Source organism: Diceros bicornis, chromosome 6 (assembly GCF_020826845.1).
Source record: "Diceros bicornis minor isolate mBicDic1 chromosome 6, mDicBic1.mat.cur, whole genome shotgun sequence".
Classification (NCBI taxonomy): domain Eukaryota; kingdom Metazoa; phylum Chordata; class Mammalia; order Perissodactyla; family Rhinocerotidae; genus Diceros; species Diceros bicornis.
In genome coordinates this window covers 24,414,373-24,435,533 of record NC_080745.1, presented here as the reverse complement: position 1 = coordinate 24,435,533, position 21,161 = coordinate 24,414,373, and the positions used below count along the sequence as shown (strand labels likewise).

The following is a 21,161-nucleotide window of genomic DNA, read 5'->3' as shown; positions in this document are numbered from 1 at the left end:
ATGGGCAGTGGCAAGAAGCCAGTGGGCACTTCTGTATTCTGCTTGGAATCTCCGTGGCTATGTGATTAACTTCATGAGGAACTCTTTTCTACCTTATTTCAATTGATAAGGTTACCAGACTTTCTGTCACTACGTTACAAGGGTGCCCTTTCCTCCAACTTCCAATATTTTTCTTCTTCTTTTTTAGCCTTCACTGAGGCCTGTTAGGCTTCTGCCCGCCACCTGGTCCCAATGGCGATGCCTCAGATTTTAGGGGTTTGATACAAGCGACACTCCACTTTCAGATGCCAAAATCTGTTCTCATTATTGATTGCTGCGTAATAAACCACCTAAGACTTAGTGACTTAAAATATCAGCAATCGTTTATTCTGTCCATGAATCTGCAATTTGGGTAGGGCTTGGCAGGGACAGCTGGGGTGACTCAACTGGGGCTGGAGAATCCACTTGCAAGATGGACGCTTGTATGACTAGCAGGTTGCTCTGTCTGTTGGTTCCTGTCTGTGTGAGCCTCGCTGTAGCCGCCTTGGCTTCTTTACAACCTGGCTGCTAGGTTCTAAGAGTGAGTGTTCCAAGAGACAGGAAATGGAAGTTTCTTATTTTTTAAGGCCTGGTCTCAGAAACTGGCATGTGTCTCCATTAATGTGTGATAAATTACCCCAAAACTTAGTAGCTTAAAACAATAAACATTTATTATATCACAGAGTTTCTGGGTGTTAGGAATCCAGAAGCAGTTTAGCTGGGTGGTTCTTGCTCAAGATCTCTCATGAGCTGCTGTCAAGTTGTAGGGCAGGAATGGAGTCATCTGAAGGCTTGATGGGGGCCAAAAGATCTGCTTCCAAGCTCATTCACAAGGCTGTTGGAAGAAGGCCTTGGTTCCTTACCACATGGGCCATGCCATAGGGCCACTCATCATATGGAAGCTGAATTCTCCCAAAGTAAGTGATCTGAGAGCAAAAGCAAACAAGGCAGAAGCCACAGTGCCTTGTTAGGACTTAGCTTCCAAAGTCACACACTGTCTCTTTTGCTTTAGTGACTAAGTCCAGCTCACACTCAAGGGCAGGGAAAGTGGTTTCCACCCCAAGGGAGGAGTGTTAAACAATTTGATGGGCACAACCATAAGAGTGTCACTTCTGTTGTATTTATTGGCCTAGCTGTCCTGGGGTCCGATTCAAGGGAAAAGGGACACAGATGACGACTCTCAATGGGAGGTATGCCAAAGATTTTTGGGGCCATGTTTTAAAAAGTGCCACTGCAACTAAGGAGCCAGTAGGATTTTGTGAACTGAAGATGTGGACAGAGAGTTTTTCAGGCATGAGTAATGGCATCCAGCACCTACTATGTGCCAGGTGGCTCTCTGTACTGAGGGTGCAGTATTGGACAGGATAAGATCCATTCCCCTATCATAGTGATGTTCTGGGCTGGCCACAGTGGAGTGGAGCTAGATATGCCTGACTGTGGATGACAAGCATGACTGTGTTTTGAGGAAGAGGAGTAGTCTGGACTAGACTAGAGTGTAGGGTCAGTATTATGGTAGGAATAAGCTTGCCAATATTGAGCCCAGATGTGCAGGGCTCTGAATTGCAGGCTGAGGATAAAAGCAATGGGGAGCCATTACAATTTGTTTTTTAAGCAAGGTATTGACGTGACCAAAGCCAGACTTTAGGAGGCCGAATCTGGCAGTGGGGTACATGATGGGATAGAGGGGGAAATGTCTGGAGACTGGGAGTCACTGACTTAACCAGTATGCAAGCAATAAAAAAGGAAAAAAAGAATACTAGTATATAAAATCTTCTACAGATCCTTGGAAGAGCCATGGTGGTATTAATATGTCCAGCTGAGTGTGGTGTAATGTACACTAAGAAAAATAGCCTAGGAAACCCACCATTTCTTCTTAAGTATAGGTCATATGAGATAAGAAAGTAGACAACGGTTATACATCAAAAGCAACAATCCCTCCGATTTTATTTTGCCATGCACAGTGGATTCTTTAAATAACCATCAGTCCATTCCTTAGCTACTGCTCCTGTGGCTTTCAAATATTCCATAATATAAATATATATTTCTCCCGTCTTGACCGACCTATACCATCTTGACTTAACTGTATCTTATTCATCTCTTTTATTTCTGCCTTAACTCTTGTGATGTTTGGCAGAGAATGATTTGGTTTAAAGCACACACTCATCTTTCATCACTGTGTACAGCTAGGTTCTGTTTGTCCCTGTCCTTTCTAGAGAAGGAAAGTGCATCCCTCTAGCTCTGTGCATAGTGGCTTGTCATGAGAAACTGAGAGGGGAAGACAGACATCTTGGTTTTTGAGAGCAGAGGCCATACTGTGTAGTAGATAGAAGCTTAGGCTTTGGAAGCTGAGAGGTCTGTGTTCAAGTCCAGCTTAATCACCACCTGGCTGGGTGACCTTGGACAAATTATTAAACCTTTTAAAGTCTTGTTTCCTCATGTATAAAATGAGGACTATAGTAACACTTGTTACATTAGTTTGTTGTTAAGAATTAAATGAGGTCGTGAATTAGAATAATGTGGTGTATTAGCATACTAATACGTGAATCAGAAACATGAGTGTGATGTCTCCTTGCGTAAAGTGAGTATATACTTGCCTAGCAATGGTTAGCCATGTGTCTGAGTGGGAGGTGAGTGGGCCAGGAGCTGACTCCTTGACCAGCTGTCACTCACTGATGCAGGTTCCTGGCTAGTGTACCTGTAGGTAAAGCGCTGTGGTGGCGTCTAAACCCCTTATTGCAAGGTGGCTCTGGTCCCAAATGTCTGTGCAGTCTCCTGCCTACTGAACTAGGCTGGGCCACTCACTGATGGTGAGGATTGTTTGTCCGTTTGGTTTTCAGTGCTGAGTTCAAAAGCATGGAGCCTTGCTGGGGACTCTCCCCAGGCCGTGTATTAACCTTAGCCCTGGAGGTCTGGTCACTGTCATGGCTGGATCCCGCCCGGTAAGATGAGCCAAGGAGAAGAGTGTCTCCCTGCCACCTGGAGCAGGTCTGATTGAACTGCCCACTTCAGGCCTCTTTCCCTCAGGCCTCACCAAGGTTTTTCTGGGTCAAAGTTGAGAGGCCTCTTTCCACAGGCGGCAACCCCAGACCTACCTTGTTGAACTGGCTGTCTGGAGAGCAAATGAGAACAAAGATCTCGAAAGGTGCTCCATAAAAGGGAACCCAACCTGGACAAGGGCTCCTTAACCTCTTTGCTGCCCTCACTGAAAGCTCTACCCTCACCAGGCTGTTGGCTCTCTGGGGGCAAAGTGAGGGGACTGCCCCGGGGCCCTCTAGAGACTGTGTGGTAGGTATGGCTGACAGAAGCTCTGTGGTTAAGATGTCAGCATTGGAAGTACAGGCCTATCTCTGCCCGAGAACCATTCTGGGCCTTGCTCAACCATTGACCTCTAGTGGTGAGCACTTGTGTCTTGAGTTCAAGTTTGGTTCCACCCTCTGCGTGCCATGCCCTCCTTCTCACAGCTGTGTCCTCCTCAACCCTTCTCCAGTTCCCAGGACTTTTCCTGCCCCGAAACAGAAGATATTTATGTGGTGGTAACTGGCATCTATGGCTCAGCAACAAGCATCCCTCCTGCATATCGTTGGCCATCCATCTTGAACTCTGGGTCTGCATTGTTGTGGACACAGTCCTGAATGGGGCCCCAGCTCCTGAAACTGGCTTCTACCTCCGTCTGTGCTCTGTAACCTGGCTAATATCCCAGTATTCATCTGGCCTGGGGCCTGCCATTCTCTGGCCATTTCCTCTCCTCTAGGATCAAGGCCCAGCTCTCTGACGCCTGGCCTCTGATATTTTTCTGATATTGACATTGTGCATGCATTTCTGGCTCCAGCTTTCCCTGCTTGAATCATCTACCGTTATTGATCTGGTCCATCTGTTGAGTTACTCTGCTATTTTTTTCTTGGGCTTTGCCTAATGCCTGGCACTCAGGAAATAGTCAACGAAAGTAATTGTTTTTTTTTTTTCAAGAAATGGACCCTCATTTGTTGATTGCTGATCCCCAGAATCTGTTATTTCCATACCTCCTTTGGGTCTCCCCTCGGTTTGTGGTATATTTTCTTTCTCACCTGTCTCCCATTATCTGTTTCCAAGGAACAAACAGTTCAGATAATCATTTACTCTTAAATAGCATATCAAGATGTCTCTGGTACTCCAAGCCAATTCTTTTTTAAAGATGGTTGTATCCTATTTGACTTTTTCTTTATAGAGAATAAAAATTATCTACACTTAAAGTACATTAGTTACAGACAAATGTGTCTAAATGGCAGCCTGAATCTTTTTTCTTAGCTTATGATTGGGGGGAAATAAGAACATTCTAGAAATAAGCTACATTTTCTAGATAAGCACAAAATGTTTCCTTCTCTCTAAAAAAAAAAAGACTATGATTTAGATCAATGGCTGGGGGAGATGATAGGCCCAGTAAAGATTTTTCAAAGATGATGTCTATCCAGTGTGGAAATAAAGACCCACCCATGAGAAGAAGCAAAGGCTTTTTATTCAGAGTTTACTATAGCGAAGGAGTTCAGCCACCATCACTGTGTTTTGGCAGAAAATGAAAGGCAGGCAGAGGAGTGTGAAAGCTTTGTAGTGGAGGAAAGGAAGGCTTCAGATATGACTGGAGGCTGCTGGCCTGGGGAAGCTGGAGGAGGGCTGACTAGAGCATCTGATGTGATTGCTTAGGGGAGCATTTTGGCTTTCTCTATTTGGTCCTAAGTTGGAAGGAGGGACAAAAATCAGGGAAGCTGTCTGTTATTAATCAAGTCCTGGCTATTTTGGGCCAATTGTTACAGAAGTTATTGTTTAGCTTCCTGGATTGTCACTAGAGACAGCAATCTGGCTTCCTACAAGTCTGCCTTATAGCCTGGCCTCCTGGGCTGGTTATTGTGGATATGCGGGTTGGTTTCCTAGGCAGGTTGTGGCTCAGGGTTCTATTCTGTATATGATCTGGCCATTGTCTGTTTGTGCATTTAGTCTCTTTCCAGGCACCACATTTTCTCAAGCTGTTAGAAGCCGTCTATGTCTTATGTAAAATCCGTGGGTGCCAGTGCTGCGTTTCTCCTTGCCTTCTCTAGGAAATGCGTGGACGTCTAAAATGTTTGATGTGCAAAACCAGTCATGGGGCCCTGCTCACAGAAAATGCTTTCGCTATCTCAAAAAATCATGGTGACTGGAAGAAATAAACAAAACTGACAGAAAATGGCAAATTCCAGCTGCAGGAGCTTCCGTGGAGAGGTGGGGGGCAGTTGGCTGTGCTCGTCTGTTGCCTGTGTTCAGCTGCCCCAGCTCCCAGCAGGTGGCCCTGACAGCACTGAGGGGAGGCTTTGAATGCAGTCTTGCCCAACCATGTGGACTTGAGCTTGGAGTTCCTCAAAAGATCTGGTGTCATGCCAGGAAAAAGATGCAGGACTCTTATTTTTGGAGTTGGATGGTTTTCAGCACTGGCTTTATTTCTTTTTTCCCAGTAAAGAAGTATGGATAATTTTGGATATAGATATGGATCTATAAATATAGATCCATATAAATATGGATAATTAAAGAAATGTATAATTTTAGGAGGATCGCTACAAATGAAAATGTCTGTGGGCCCAGGCAGGTACCATATGGATGAGTGTCCCCCTAGGCAAAAGGCATGGTGAGGCCTGGGGACTGACCGGGTGAAACAGCCCACCTGAGCACAGCATCCATTCTCCCAACCCCTTTGTGCTCCCTCCCTTTATGGATGTTTGTGGCCACGTTTCAACCAGGTCACTGATGGAGCTGTATGTGGTGGAGTAGGCACCTAACATGAGGTTGGAAGAACCAAGTTCAGGTCAGTGACCTCACATGGGATCACAGAACTCCAAAACGTTGTGACCTTGGGAAGGTCCCTTTCTGGGTCTTAGTTTCTTCACCTGGAAACCAACCACAATCATAAGACCCCCTTCCTGGACTGTTGGGAAGACTAAATGAGACAATTCATACAATGAGAGCCTTGTAATCTATAAAATCAGACTCTCAAATAATGACTTCAAAAAATGTAGCGGGGGAAGGATATTGAAATTCAGAGATGCTGAAGATAAAGTTAGAAAGAGCAGAGTGGGTAAAATCAGCTTCGGCTTTGGCATATACCTAGAGGTTTTTAACTGTGTTATTTGTAGAATAAAATATTTTGACAGGTGCTTTAAAAAACCGATGTGAACGCTCAAGTACGATTCCCTTGCTGCAGAGAGGCAGCAGATGTGCAGCACGATGGCAAAGGGATATTCATCTCTCCGCAAATCCTCCCGTGGCATTTAGGGAAGGGCCCATTAGAGTTACGGAGATTGGGGTCACTGATGGGACTTCCTTCAGGGATCAGCATTTACTTTTCTGAATTTTCATCACAGAGCTCTTGGCCGGTTTCAGCAATCAGGGAGGGCTGCATCAAGCAAGATTTACCTCATGGGCTTGGATCTGAGGCCAAAATGCTTATAAAATATTAACCGAGGGTAGTGTAGCATTTTATCATGGCTTGAGTTTTGATATTAACTGTCTCTTTGGGAATTCACGCTCATTCTGCATATATAACACTTCCACATTTATCACTGTGCATTTTCCCAAGCTGTATGCCTTAGCATCAAGGAAGGGGCCCAGGTTTTATTTAATGATCTCTCTCATGTTTTATTTAGGGCCCTGATCTCTAGAGCTTGAGATGAGTTGCAGGAGGGTCTGAGGATGTATTTGCAGGAAATCTTCTGTACAGGCACTTGCTCTGCATATGTAGTCTCTTCCAATTTGTTTTTAGAGGTCTTTTCTCTCTGAACTATTCTCAGGAGGAGAGTGTACACTGTGGCATATTTTGCCTGGTGTCTGTGGGGGCACAGTTGGTGCCTACCCCAGTTTTTGTTAAATCTCTTGCTTGAAAACATGGTCCAGCAGAAAGGTGGGGGCTCCCTAAGCCCAGCCTGAGAAGGGACATTTGAAGGCACCAGGTTGTGCCCGTGGCTGCTCTGCCCAGAGGCAGTCACACCTCTGCGGCTGGGCCTCCTACAAGCTCCCGAGAGCATGGAGTGTCCCTTGAGCTTCTTTGTGGCGCTACATAGGCAGCTCCACCAACAGCGGCCTTGGTCATTGTTCAGGTTGGAAATCACAGATCTGGGAAATATTTCAGTTGTGTTTCTATTTACAACTCAAAGCTTATGGAAGTCCAGTCTGTTCTACTTGTTAAGACTTTGTTTTTCCTAAATGGGTCCAAACCCACTAGCTTGGCATTTTGGGCCCTCTGCCATTTGGATCCGACTTTGTCAGTCTAGTCTCCACCTCAGCCTCATGCGTCCTACCATCCACTGAAGACAGGGCCCTTTGCTCTCTAACCAGGTTTCCCATTTCTTCTTTTGGAAACTTTACATTCTTTCCTCATGTAACCTGCCTCTGTCTCCCTTTCTGGAACTCTCTCTCTTCTCTGAGCTCACCTAGTGCATGTTTGCCTATTTCTTACGAGACATCTTATCTCCTTTATTTAATGGGAACCTCCTGGAGAGCAGGGCCGGTGCCTCATTCCTTTCTGTATTTACCTGCTACAGTGATAGATGGTAAATAGAGTCTCAAAAGATGTTTGTCCAATAATGGAATTGAAAACTATGGATTTCAGTGACAGAGATGATATGTGCTGGGTGCTCAGAATGCCTTTAAAGTGGGAAAACATTTTGTAACCTCGCTCGTGTTTATTTCAGGTTGAAATCTGCCTATTAAATAATAATAATAAAGAAGTAAACAGCACAGTTTAGTACTTAAGAGGCGAGATTCTGGAGTTATGTCCGAGTTGGAAACTTGCCCTGTATTTCATTCTAGGTAGTCTTCAGTGGGAGATTTAATTTTCTTAGTTGTAAAGTAGAGATAACATCATGTATTTCAGTGAACACAAGATGCACTATTATTTTATATGCTACTAAGAAAGAAAAATTGCTATCAATTAAACAATGATACAATGCTTTCTGTGACTTAGAATTTTTATTTTGTACTTATTGCAATAGCTCTTTTAGATATATTTAGGCTTTTGAAAAATCACGTATCACTCTTTAAAAAGGAAAATATAAGGAAAATGAATTGGTCATTTTCTGAAAATGTCTTCATATTCAGAGTCTGAGTGTTCTGAAACACACGAAGTAGTCGAGGATCATGTTTTTCCACACATTATCATCCTCTGCATCAGTGAAGCTATTGGTGATGTAACTCTTTTTTTTATTTTCCTCCAAGAATGTACTACTGTTTTCTGTAGAATTTTCTGCCAAGCTGCTAACACTGTTCTTCAAGTTTTAAATTCTGGTGCTTTCCTGATCCTACAAATCCATATCACCGTAAGGTTTTCAGGCAACAGCCAGGACTCAAATGGTCCTTAAATGGTTTGTACATTGAAAGACCAGGAGGTTGCAGATGGTCAGTTAGGCCCCCAAGAATAACAATCACCTAATAACAACTTCATCCAAGATACATCCTGGCTAATAGCGAGTGTAGATACATCCCCATTTCAGAGATGTTAACACGTAAAAAAAGTACATGTTAGAATAGATAAGACAGGGTATAACCTCTGTCTCAGGGTTGCGGTGAGGTTTAAAGGAGAGAAGGTTTATAGCTATTATCGTGATTATGGTTATAATAAAGTCTTAGGAAACAATATGGAGCCCTCTAGTAACAATAACTATTTATGGAGCACTCATTAATGTGATATATTTATTAATTTATGGTATAATTTTCATATTTAAATTTTCTCTAATATGTTTTTTACTTTATTGAGGTATGATTTACATTTAATGAAATGCACAGATATTAAGTGTATAGTTCTATGAATTTTGACACTTTTGTTATCAGCAGCCCTATCAAGATATTTTCATCACCCCAGAATCATCACCCTTATGGCCCTTCCCATTCATCATCCTCCCTTCCTTAGACAGCCTCTGTTCTGATATCTTTTTACCATGGATTAGTTTGACCTGTTCTAGAACTTAATATCAATGGGATCATGTGGTATGCACTCTTTTGTGTCTTGTTTTTTTTGAGATACTTCCATGTCACTGTGTGTATGAAGAGTTTGTGCCTTGTTCTTGCTGAGTAGTCTGCCACTGCGTAGACATACCATTGCTTCTGCATTCTCCTCCTGATGGACATTCAGGTTGTCTCCAGTTTTGGGCTATCATGAGTAAAGCCACAGTGAACATTCGAGTACAAGTATTTTTGATTGCATGTTTTCATTTCTTGGGTAAATATCTAGAAGTAGAATACACATAAAAGGTGTATGTTTAACTTTATGAGACACTGGCAGAACTTTTTTCAAAGTGGTTGTACCATTTTACACTCCCACTATGTATAAGAGTTCTGGTTGCTCCACATCCTTGCCAACGTAGACAGTTTCACTGTAGTTAATTCGAGCCGTTTGAATGGTTTTGTAGTGGAGTCTATATGGCTTTAATTTGCATTTTTCTGGAGACTAATGATCATCAACACTTTTTCATATACTTATGGGACACTGGTATATCTTATTTTGTAAAGTGCCTGTGGAGTCATTTGCTCACTTTTCAATAAGGTCATTTGTGTTTTAATTTTTGAGTTGTAGGATTCAAGTCCTTGTCAGATATACGTATTCTAAAACATTTTCTCCCAGTCTGTGGCTTGCCTATTCCTTTTCTTAATGGTATTTTGTTGATGTGTAGAGGTTTTTAATTTTGGTGAAGTCCATTTATCCATTTTTTTCTTTTATAGTTAGTTTTATATATAGTTTTCTGTGTCCTATCTAAAGTTTTTGTCTACTCCAAAGTCATATATTCCCCTATATTTTCTTTTAGAAGCTTTATAGTTTTCACTTCTACGTTTAGGTCTGTTATGTTTAGGTCTCCATCTCTAATTAAATTTTGTGTATGGTTTGAGGTATGTATCAAGGTTAATGTTTTCCCCATATAGGTAGCTAGTTGTTCCAGTACCGTTTGTTGAAAATACTCTCTTTTCCTTATTGACTTGCTTTGGCACTTTGGTTGAAGATCAACTGGCTGTGTGAGTGTGGGTCTACTTCCGGACTGTCTATTCTAGTCCATTGATCTGTTTGTTTATCTATTCATATGCCAATGCCATACTGGCTTGATTTACTGTAGCTTCAGTGTTGGTTTGAAATCAAGTAGTATATGTCCTCTAACTTTGTTCTACTTTTTAAGGATTGTTTTGGTTTATCTAGGCCTTTGTATTTTCTTTTACATTTTAGAATAAGCTTGTCAATTTCTACAAAAGACCCTCATGTGATTTTGATTGGAATTGTATTGAATCAATAGATCAATTTGAGGAAAATGTAAATCTTAGCAATATTCAGTTTTCCAATGTAGGTATATATAGTATATCTTTTTAATTATTTAGGTCGTCTTTATAATTTCTCTCAGAAGTTTTAAAAGTGGTTTTCTGTGTAGAGGTCTTGCACATGTTTCTTTATCTAAGCATTTTGAGTTTTAAAATATCTTGCACATGGTATTTTTTTTTAATTCATCTTTCAATTGTTTGTTGCTAATGTTTAGAAATACAATTGATTTTTGTATATTGACCTTGTATCCTGCAACTGTTCAATGTGCCAAATATTTTGCTCAGTGCTCTACAGAATTTCATGTTTATTCTTGCAGCCATCTATGATGCAGGTGTTAGCATGATCATATTTATAAGAAATTTGGCCTGAAATTGCATATGATAAGTTCTTTGCTCAAAGTTAGGCAGTTCGAATAACAGGGAGCTAGGATTGAGTTTACATCTAGTCTGACTTCAAGGCCCAGTCCCTTTCCACCTTACTATAATATTTCACCTCTGTGACATTTAGATATTTGAATAGAGTGATGCCACATGGCTTCCCTGGGTTTCACTGGGACATGTTTGTGTCATCAAGGACATGATTTGGCCAATGGAACTCTTAAAACAGAACATAACAAGAATAAGGTGAAGAGACGGGTGGTTTCCTAGCTTAAGGAGGACAGTCAGTGTTTTTCCAGATTCCCCCACAGAAGACTGTTGTTGCAGTTGGATGTAGTTGCAAAGTTCAGTCCCCTTTACCCACACTGTTAGTGCATGTTAGCTGTTGCTAAATCTTCCATGTGTGGGGGTGCTGTAAAGCTTACTTTCCCTCCTTCTCTCCCACAATGTGCTGCAGGAAACCATTTCTGTACAGCGAAGGAGCTCACAGAGGAGATTAGATCATTAACTTCAGAGAGGGACGGGCTGGAGGGACTCCTCAGCAAGCTGTTGGTGCTGAGTTCCAGGAATGTCAAAAAGTTGGGACGTGTTAAAGAAGATTACAACAGCCTGAGAAGAGAACTGGAACACGGGGAAACTGCCTACAGTAAGTAGTCACAACTGTGGCCTGGTAAAATATTTATTGTATTGTGTGGCCGGGCAGGACGTTCTGTACTTTGTGTGAACATCACTATGAAGGGCGTCCTGGAGCACACAACGGTTTTCCTGGAGGACTTTTTTGGCAGGAGCCTTGGCAAATGGGGTAGAATTTCTTGTCAGCTTTTGTTTTGCTATCACATGTGATATCTTTTCTTTTTCTGTCTTTTTCCCCCTCCTCTACCCTGAATTTGCTAATGGCCTTGTGATTCTTTAGAGCAATCTCTCCCTTGGCACAGGTCTTGAGAATTTTCTGTTTGACAATTGTCTTCCTTTAGTTTGTTGGCTCAGTCTTCTGGCTTGCACAATCACAAATGAAAGCAGGCTGACTCTGAGAAAACTGAGAAAAGACCATGAAGTGGCTTTTCTGTGTGTGAGCTTTTCTGAGAGCTTCTTTCCCCAGGAAGAATGATGTAGAGATGCCAATGCTGCCTTAGCCCAAGTATCTGCTTGTCAGAGGAGTTCAAGTATTCTTGTGTTCTTTTCCTGTCCAGTTAAGATAGCTGAGGTCACCTTGAGGTTTGCTCCTCGAGGGATAGTCTCAGAAGATGCCAGTTCAGTTCAAATTGATAAAGTGAAAACTTATTTCTTAAAAAAAAATGTAAAGAATTTCTGATGATTCAGTTTCTAGTATGCGGAATGAAATCATAAGAAACAAATTCAGATTTAAAATATATTAGACGCTGGAACCTGTTTCTTTACCAGTAAAAGCAGAAGAAAAATATCCATATCATAGGCCGATTAAGTGGTACAGGTTAAATGAGGTAACTTACAAATATTCTGAGGGTGTGTGTGTGTGTGTGTGTGTGTGTGCATATTTGCCCTTGCATTTCCCCTAGGAACTAGATGTTGCTGGAGGGCAGAGGTCATACATGAGTATCTCATGGTCCCTAAATAAATCTTGTTTACTAGGAAAATGAAAGACAGATGTACTAATAAATGACTATATGTACAAAGTATGCTTATTTAAAAAGAAAGAAGAAAAAATGGGGATATTAGGTAGCCAGATTTGAAATAGGGCTATTTGAAAATACTCTACAAACTGAAGTAAATGAATGTTAATATTTAAAACCAAATAAATATGAAATCAGCTGGCAGAAATAGGTGTGTCATTTCACTGAATACATTTTGTTTTAAAGGCTTACTAAATTGTGTAGAGAGAGGTTTCTCCCCAGAGTTATTTGAATCACAGACGGGATATTCATTTGCTCTTGTGTCTTCTTAGTAATGGATACCTCTAAGTTGGCTCAACAACTCAGAGCATCTTATCTTTTGTTTTTTCACTTTTGCAGGTCAAGCTTTGTTTTTGCCAAATATGTAACTAGAGACTGTGCATTTGAGCCTTAAAATATAACTATAGTACTGAGCAGTGACAAGTTCCCCCAAGATGTAACAGTGTGGGTGATTCAGTTACAATGGGAATGAACATTACATGTTTTAAATGAATTTTTGCTATTGAGTTTTTTTTGTGTGTGTGTGAGGAAGATCGGCCCTGAGCTAACATCTGCCAATCCTCCTCTTTTTGCTGAGGAAGACTGGCCGTGGGCTAATATCCATGCCCATCTTCCTCCACTTTATATTGGGACGCCGCCACAGCATGGCTTGCCAAGCGGTGCGTCGGTGCACGACCAGGATCCGAACTGGCAAACCCCGGGCCGCCGCAGCGGAGGGCGCGCACTTAACCACTTGTGCCACTGGGCCAGCCCCGCTATTGATTTTTTAAATGTATAAACAGTGAAAACTATGAAATTTCTCATGTTATCACCACATAATTTTTGGCACAAAATGGGGAATCTATTATATCTAATAATGAAGATGTGAACAAATTTTGACAAATGTAGTCCAGCAATATTTTCATTTGAACAGTTGAGCTCTTGAAAGCCATTAATATCTCTTTAAAAAAAAAAAGCTGTACAATATTTTTTGAATCTCATCTTTGTCACTCCACTAAGTGTTTTCAAACCAATGAATAAAACATAAACAAATGGAACGAGAGATTGTTACCATGAATGATTCTAAACTGCAGACGGCTCATTACTGTTGTGAAGGTGATCTTTATGTTTTATGCTTTGATTTTTCTGGATCAGCTGCCCTTTTCCCTAGGCTTTAGGCTGAAGATAGTTTTTAACCAATCTGAGATGATTTGGCTTCAGGTGAACCAAATTAATAATCTTGGGTTGGTGAGAGTGTGGAAGAAAATAAATAAATAATGAATTCCTTAGTAAATTGAAACTTATATATTGAAATGTAATAAAACTAGGCCCAAACCCATATTCTGTCATTTGCTGGATTTTGAGAGTTAAAAATTCAGGAGAAGCTCTGTGCTCAAGTTTAACTGTAGAGCAAATACAAAGGAATAGCATGCATATGCATGTATGTACTATGAGCTGACGCCTTTTACTCTTTGATAAAACATTTTAAAATAAGAATTTTTAAGAAATGAGCAATATGTAGTGTTATTAAAAACAAATTTTGATTTCCAGCAATGGTTACAGAATGAAACATTCAGGGGAAAAAGCAATTCAGGGATGGACGAGCAACTCCATAATGATAGGGACCCAGCCTCTTCTATTTTGTTCTTCTGTGCCCCTCAACATGTGATGTTTGGTCCAAGATGGCTGACCCAGCCACGTGTAAGTCCAAGTCCAGCCAGGGACTCTGTTTCTATAGCAGAAGGGGAGATGTGCAGTCTTAGTAAACAATTAGCAATCTCTCTCATACAGAGAACTCATTGACAGGAAGTGAGTATGTCATGACTCATCACAGATGAAGTTGCTTTGCTGATCACTTACAATATCATTACATCTTGTGTCTCTCGCTAGATTGTAAGTGCACTGAGGTCTAAGAACTGTGCTTATGTTTCATTTGTATTGTTGCAGGCTCCAGCGTGGTGTCTTTAAAAATTGTAAATATACTATAAATATTTGTCCGTTTGCTGGGGCCAGATGTTACAATGAAACGTTAGTCCTTTCTTCCTTTATTTTGAATTACAGACCCAGACCTTGGATCTCCTTTTTAAAAAATTTTTAAACTTATTTTCCAATTTAATGAGAGCAGCGATAAGTTTGATAGACTTTTATGGAAGATGCTTGAGTATCTGAGTCGGATATTCAGATTGGCAGACAGAACAATATGATGAAAAGGGACTGAAATATGCCAAAGTACTCAAGGGTGAAAGGAGACAGAAATCACCGAATCCATTGACTTTTGTCACAGTGACACAGTGTCTATGAAGAGGCGAGAAAGGGGTGTGTTTTAAGCCCTATTGGCTGTTCTTAAGACTTCAGGAGAACACGTTTGAATTCTGAGCAATTTTAAGTGCAGTGAAATAGGATGAAAAGCTAAATCTATCTTTCGACCCCTGAATACTTATGGAAATTAACTATAAACGTTTAATTATTGTGGATTTCAATGTTTTTTTAAAGAGAGAGTAGGATGAAAAAAATCAGTAACTTTTTTACAGTTTGCTACATCTGTTTTTCAGAAAAAAGACAACCCTGAGATTTACATAACTGTTTTTCCATCCCTTGTGTATAAGTTGGTAATCTGTATTGTACTTTATTAATATTGTCGATTTCGCACTGTAACTCAGATATAAAGGAAGCAGACGTCAAGGGGAGAGATTTAATCACAGAATAATCAGGGCTGGAATTTTAAATAGGACATCATTAGCATGTTAATGAATTTTCCCAAGTTATGCCAGCTGCCTAAGTAGAAAAGATACTGCAGATGTAGCTCAAAAATCCTGCCGGGGCTGTGGCCCAGTGAGCTGTCAGGAATCCGTGTTGAGGCTCTGTAAGATGTGTACAAAGATTCTCAGGCCGAATGTCAAATGGCAGGATTTTGTGTTTTCTGGGAGTGATGGCTGGCTGTGTCCAGTTCAAGCTCATTTGCCTTTCAATGAGTATGGAGGAAGTGGAAAGCAGAGAAGGGGCAGTTTCTAAGGGTAATAATGTTGGAGTGGAGTCAACTTTTCAAGTATGGTTTGGGGCTAGCACCTACCTTTTCCTTTAGATTAGAAAGGCCATATGTCCACGCTGACAGGATCCTGCCCTTATTTTTGGACGACCTCCTAATTTTTGAGTTTGAAATAGCTAATAAAAGGAAGTATGACGTCCTTTAGTGAGAGTTTAATTTCTTTAACTCTGAAGTCCACGGGTGAAGCTTCTTTTGTCAGTCACTTCACATCTATTAAGAAAAGGTTTTCAATTTAGACATCCTGTGCTTTACAAGTTCTGCATTTATGGGCAGTAATTCCCCTTCTACCTTTTTCAGGTATATTTAGAAGAAATTTTCAAGAAAAATTAGAACAGAAGAATAAAATCTGTGTCTTTTTTTTGTGTAGGGGGAGGAAGGAGAACTGGAAAAAAAGCATAACAGATCTAAACAACAAAATTAACAAATAAAAATAAAATTTAAAAGTTGAGATAGAAGAAAACGCTAATGACAAGTGTTAATTATTTTGGTTGAGCCTAGAAGCCAGAGCAAAAAAGACAGTTGAAACATCATCCCTCTTCCTCAAAAGCAACTTAAAGCACCAAGTTTTCAGGAGTGTGGAGTGGTGTTAAATTCAAAAAGATAATTTTTTTGAGAGCATAATGGAAAGTCCTCATGAACAGATTTATAACAAATGCAAAAGCACTTTTCATATGGCTGTTACCCACCACGTGTGGGGAAAAAGGAATTAAAGGATGCGTTCGAAGGAGGGGTTCATAGATAGATTGTGAAACTATACACAAATTTCAGATCTGTGGGTATGTACATTTTTTTCCACAAAAAAATCCAGATTAAGAATCAGTAGATTCTTAAAGGAGTCATTCTAAGTTCTCCCAAATTTTAAGAAACATCGTGTTAAAGTATAATGCCAGTGACGTCAATTCACCGATGGAAGTGAATTAATAAGAGCTCAGACTAATTAAGCTAAAATGTGGAATCTTCCAGTGATCTAATATGATTCAAAACTGAGACTTAGAACCTAAAAGGGTGGCTAGAGATCATTTCTGTAGACTCACCAAATGTCACTTCTCTCCTCTGAGCTCTGACTAAGATCTGCATTGTAGGCAACTTTGCTCTTTGGGTCAGAACGGTGATAGAGTTCCTGGTAACTGAGAACCAAGCGATTTGTCTTGGAACCAGGTGAGTGTTGCAGGTTCTGTATGTGGAGGAGCTTAGATTGTTATGGGAAATATCTTATTTGTGTCTGCCTCTCTAAACTGGAAATTCATGTTTGTTTAGATTTTAAAATGTATATAATATAAACCTTTGGAGGAAAACTTATTTTAAAATATTCAAAATCTTTTTTTCTCAGGTTTTTCCATGGGCTGAGTTTTCACATCTCTAATCATTCATCTTTGATTCAGCTTATTAATTTATTATTTTATCAGGATCCCAGTTAATTATATATTTGCATTTTTAATTTCCCTCCATGGCTTTTCTTTTCTTTGTATCCTTGCATCACTATTAGTATGGTTATTTCTCTTCAGCCACTTTTGCCTGTGAGTTTGTGAGCTTGAAATTTGCAAATATCTTCCTTCCTTTTTTTTATTAACTAATTGAGATAATTCTTTTGGGAGGCAGGCATCTTTACAACAGCATAAAAAGCCTATATGAGGATGTAGGAGGCCTCAGTTTTAATTTCAGTTTTGTTTTTGCTAATCATCTGCATAGCACCTGGCATATAAAGGCATCACAATATGAGGTCTGATGATGAATGATCTTTAGCAAGTCACTGAATTTTCTCTGCTTCTCAGCCGCTTCATGTATGACACAGTAGAACCAGATATCTACGTTTCATCTTCATCCATCAAGCCATCCCTTCAATAAGCATTTATTGAGCACTTACAGTATGCCAAGCATCATGCTAGCCTGCGTGATCCAGAATAAATCAGACAGTCCCTGAGGCTGCTGAAGTCACCGTTCACTGTAGTTCCTTCTGGTCTTAAATTCCCATTAATTCAATTCCCATAATTCTATCTAACTGTGTTCATTTTCTTCTTGCTCTCAACTATTTCTGATCTCCTTCTCCTTCTCTATTTTTATCCACGTAATTTTTTTAGAAGTCTTTGTTACCTCCTTTATTGTTACCTCCTTTTCCACCTGTCTATTTGCTTTCTATACTCCCTTAACAATACTTCAGTCACGCATCCCCTGGGTGGGACTGCAATGATGATTTTAATTGTGTTTCATACCCAGGTGCAATGAACAGGTTTTTGGCATGCTAATTTGTTTGGAGCAGGAACTTGATTCTTTATAATAGGGTGGGTACGCGTGACTCTTAAGTATCTGACAGACATTCCGCTTTGTAGATCATTCTTGGCAACCAGTGCCTTTCCTAGTCTCTTTTTACAGTTCATTTGGACTCTGGGCTTTTGATAACTTTGGTGTGTACACACACTTACTCATACACTCTCTCTTGAAGATTAAGGGAAGAATGGTGGTGAGCGAAACTCCTTGATTCCTAGAGGAGAGCCCCTTGGCCATGGTCTGGATGAGGGAATTATTTCTTGCATGGGACTGTACCATGTATTACAGAACGTTTCACCCCCCTGATCATTGTTTTTGTGCAACTCTTCCTCCCACCCCCACTTTTAACTCTGCCTGGGTGGGAGCAGTACCACTCTCAGTTAACTGAACAACTTCAGTGTTATGTTATGATTAGAAAATATATCATTAATATGATTATTAGAACTTAATTGGAATTAGTAGAACTTAATTTTCTTATTCTTATTATCTTTTATATAGACCCTCACAGGTTTAAAAATGAGTTAAGACTTCTTCTTCCTTTGCTCTTTATGGTATATATTCAGCGTGTATTTATTGGGCCCCTTGCTGTGTGCACAGATTAGCTATGGCTATAGTGGATTTAATATGTTCTTTGAAAGGAAGGCATGATCTCCTGTATGTTGTCACTTTCTCTTCAGTAACAAAAGTTGGTTGTGTCCTTTTTGTTCTTAAGCCCTTTCTCTGGGCCGGGCACTGTGCTAAGGCTCGACATAGGTTAGTCATCTAATCCTCGGGACACTGTGTGGCCAGCCCCAGCGCAGTCTCCATTTTACAGAGGAAGATGCTGAATCTTAGAGTGGATCAGCACCTTGTCCAAAGTCACATGGACACGAGCGGTCAGGGCCAGGATTTGAATCCTTTATTTCTGCAATTTTACCTTTTATGTTGTTTTATGTGGTTTATGAACTTGATTCCTAGCACAAACTTCTCCACCCATCCCTCAGCTGCACTACCATACCTACAGGCTACACCCATGGAGTCATGATTATGAAAGAAAAGTCCACTAAAAATCGTCTCTGGACGACGTTGAGTGCCCTGAAAAGAGAGATTTTTTTTTTTTCATTTTTGAAATTTCTAAGTACACTCTCTCTATTTCATGCCTGAAATGATGACCCCACTATCTGCAATTTTACGATACCAGATGCGTCATCTAACTCGATAGGAGGTTCTATAGGTTACCATCCTTATGACAATCACATATTTTATATTAAAACACAAATTCTTTATTGTTGAAGGGTGACTAAGAGAGACTTAGCATACTACAACAAATGAGAAAAAAGCTGAACTATAACAATTTAATTGGATACATATTTGTTAACTTCAAACCACTTTTTGATATTTTTTTCAAAGAACTGTTGATAGTTCTGCTTCCTGTTCTAAAATGCTTAAATGTCAATGTTTTCCTTTGTATTCCTATAAGTATAGACATTAATAAGTAGATTGATTCATTATCCAGAGTTTTTGGTAGAGGACTATTACAAGCCCTGTTTACCTATAAGAATTTACTAATATGTCATCCTATTGATTACAAGGAATTCAACTTGCAAAATGTGATGGCTGTGTTTCTAGGCTTCTTTTGCGTGAGTTTTTGAACTTTAAGTAAAACAACATTTAAAAAAATTTATAATTCAGGGCTTTGAGGAATTGACTGATTTTTTTTTTTATTGAGTCCACTTTTGTGAGGTTTTGCAGAATTCAATTGTATTGGTTCTAACTATTATGATATCTTTTATGCTGTCACAGTTTTTTCAGTGATTAATTTTGTAAGAAATATTTTGTTTTCCTCTTTGGCATTGCCATGAGTGATGGCTTCCTGCCATTTTTGCCATGCACTTCTTCTTCTTTGAAGCTGCCATGTGTTTAGCAATCCAAGAGAGACAATACTTATTTGAGAGCACCATTTGTTGCTAATCTGATTTTTCAGATTTTCTTAGCTCTTGTAGAGGAGAGAGGGTATGCTGATAAATGTTTTCCTGCCCTGACAGCCTTACTGCACCAATTTTTGCTTCTCTGGGCCCACCGCACTTTGGTATTTGGGGATCGCCATCCTGCTTCATCCACCTTCCTTCCAGATTTTTATTAATTGGGGAAGGTTGGGTCACTGTAGGGGTGGATAATTCTAAGCCAATGCACTACAGTTTAATATTTGTAGCATGGCAGAAACCATCAAGAGTTGCTTAAAGATCTACTGACTTGACATCATCAAAAATTTATAAACCAGGTATGCTTGTATTTCACATGCTCACAACGTTATAGAATGCAATTTTTTCTTTTGACATTATACTTTCCAAAGTCTTTATAACTCGTTAACAACTGATTGCATATGTTGCTTTTAGATTTAATTATAACCAAACTTTTTTTTTCTCTTTTCATTTGCCAAAATGATAAACTTTTGGCTATTTTAGCCTATTTTGAACATCTCTCTTTTCTAATGTGTTACTGTGGCTGCTTTGCCCTTCATGCATCCCCAAATATTATATTACCTTCCTTAAGAAATAATCTTATGAAAATATAGGTTGATTTCAGAGTATACTTAATGAAAGGAAACCTGGTCTTGCTCAGACAAGGTGACTGGGGTTTTGAGCTTCTTTTTAACTGTATCTGACCCAGCATTTGATGTTAGTCCCTATGTCCCAATTGCATTGGCAAATAGAATTTGGCAAATGTTTGCCCTTCACTCAACCCCATTTTTTTTTTCAGACACTGTAGGGGCTGTCAGTAGGGGCTGAATACCAAATTCTGTGTCTGCCCTGGGAAGATCACCAAACACTGAAATTCCCCAGTGGTTTAGAATCCTAAGAATGCATCAACTTTTAGAGGCAAAGTAATTTCCTGTATGGATTATACAGGAATCCTCTGAAGTTGAAGCTTATGAAATTCCTGGAGTTACTTGTGGTTTTTTTTTTTTTTTTCAATTTCTAATATATTCCACAAAATATCATAAGAATAAAACACATTTTTAGAACTGAACAAAAAATGTCCATCATACAGCTTCCATAACAGAGCTCCTGGTTTCATTTTTAGTGCTCCTCTCAGTGCCTGGAGCACATGCAGACCTTTTACACACTTGTACTCAGGGCGTGGACTCAACTGTACATAGTCTCTCCTCCCATAGCCTTACACGACAATAATGAAAGCATTACATCACTTTATCATCCCCATTCCACAGATGCTGAAACTGAGGCTTAGTGAGCTGGGAGTTGTAGGTGGGGAGTAAGGAGCTGGAACATGGCTCAGACCTATCTGGCTCCAGAGCCATGCCCCCCCTCACACACTTACATCTCCCTGTCTCAGCATAGTCTTCCAATTTATTATTTATGATCTTTATGACATTCCAAGAGCCATTATACCATGATTTATTTAACTATCCTCTTATTTTGATGTGTCTAATGATCATTTTGTGAAATCCTTTCTGAAGATAAAGTGCAGATTTTAGATTACTGGGCCAAAGAGTGGAATCAATTTTATGGTGTGGTACATGCTGCAAATTGACT

At 40.0% G+C, this 21,161-nt stretch overlaps 1 protein-coding gene across 1 annotated transcript in view; it reads left to right on the top strand.

The window, feature by feature from the left end:
* DISC1 (DISC1 scaffold protein) overlaps positions 1 to 21,161 on the top strand; it is a 339,334-nt gene that overhangs the window by 140,070 nt on the left and 178,103 nt on the right. The window contains exon 9 of the mRNA XM_058543022.1: positions 11,147 to 11,335. Coding sequence (XP_058399005.1) covers positions 11,147 to 11,335 — 189 coding nt within the window. The remainder of the gene's footprint in view (positions 1 to 11,146; positions 11,336 to 21,161) is intronic.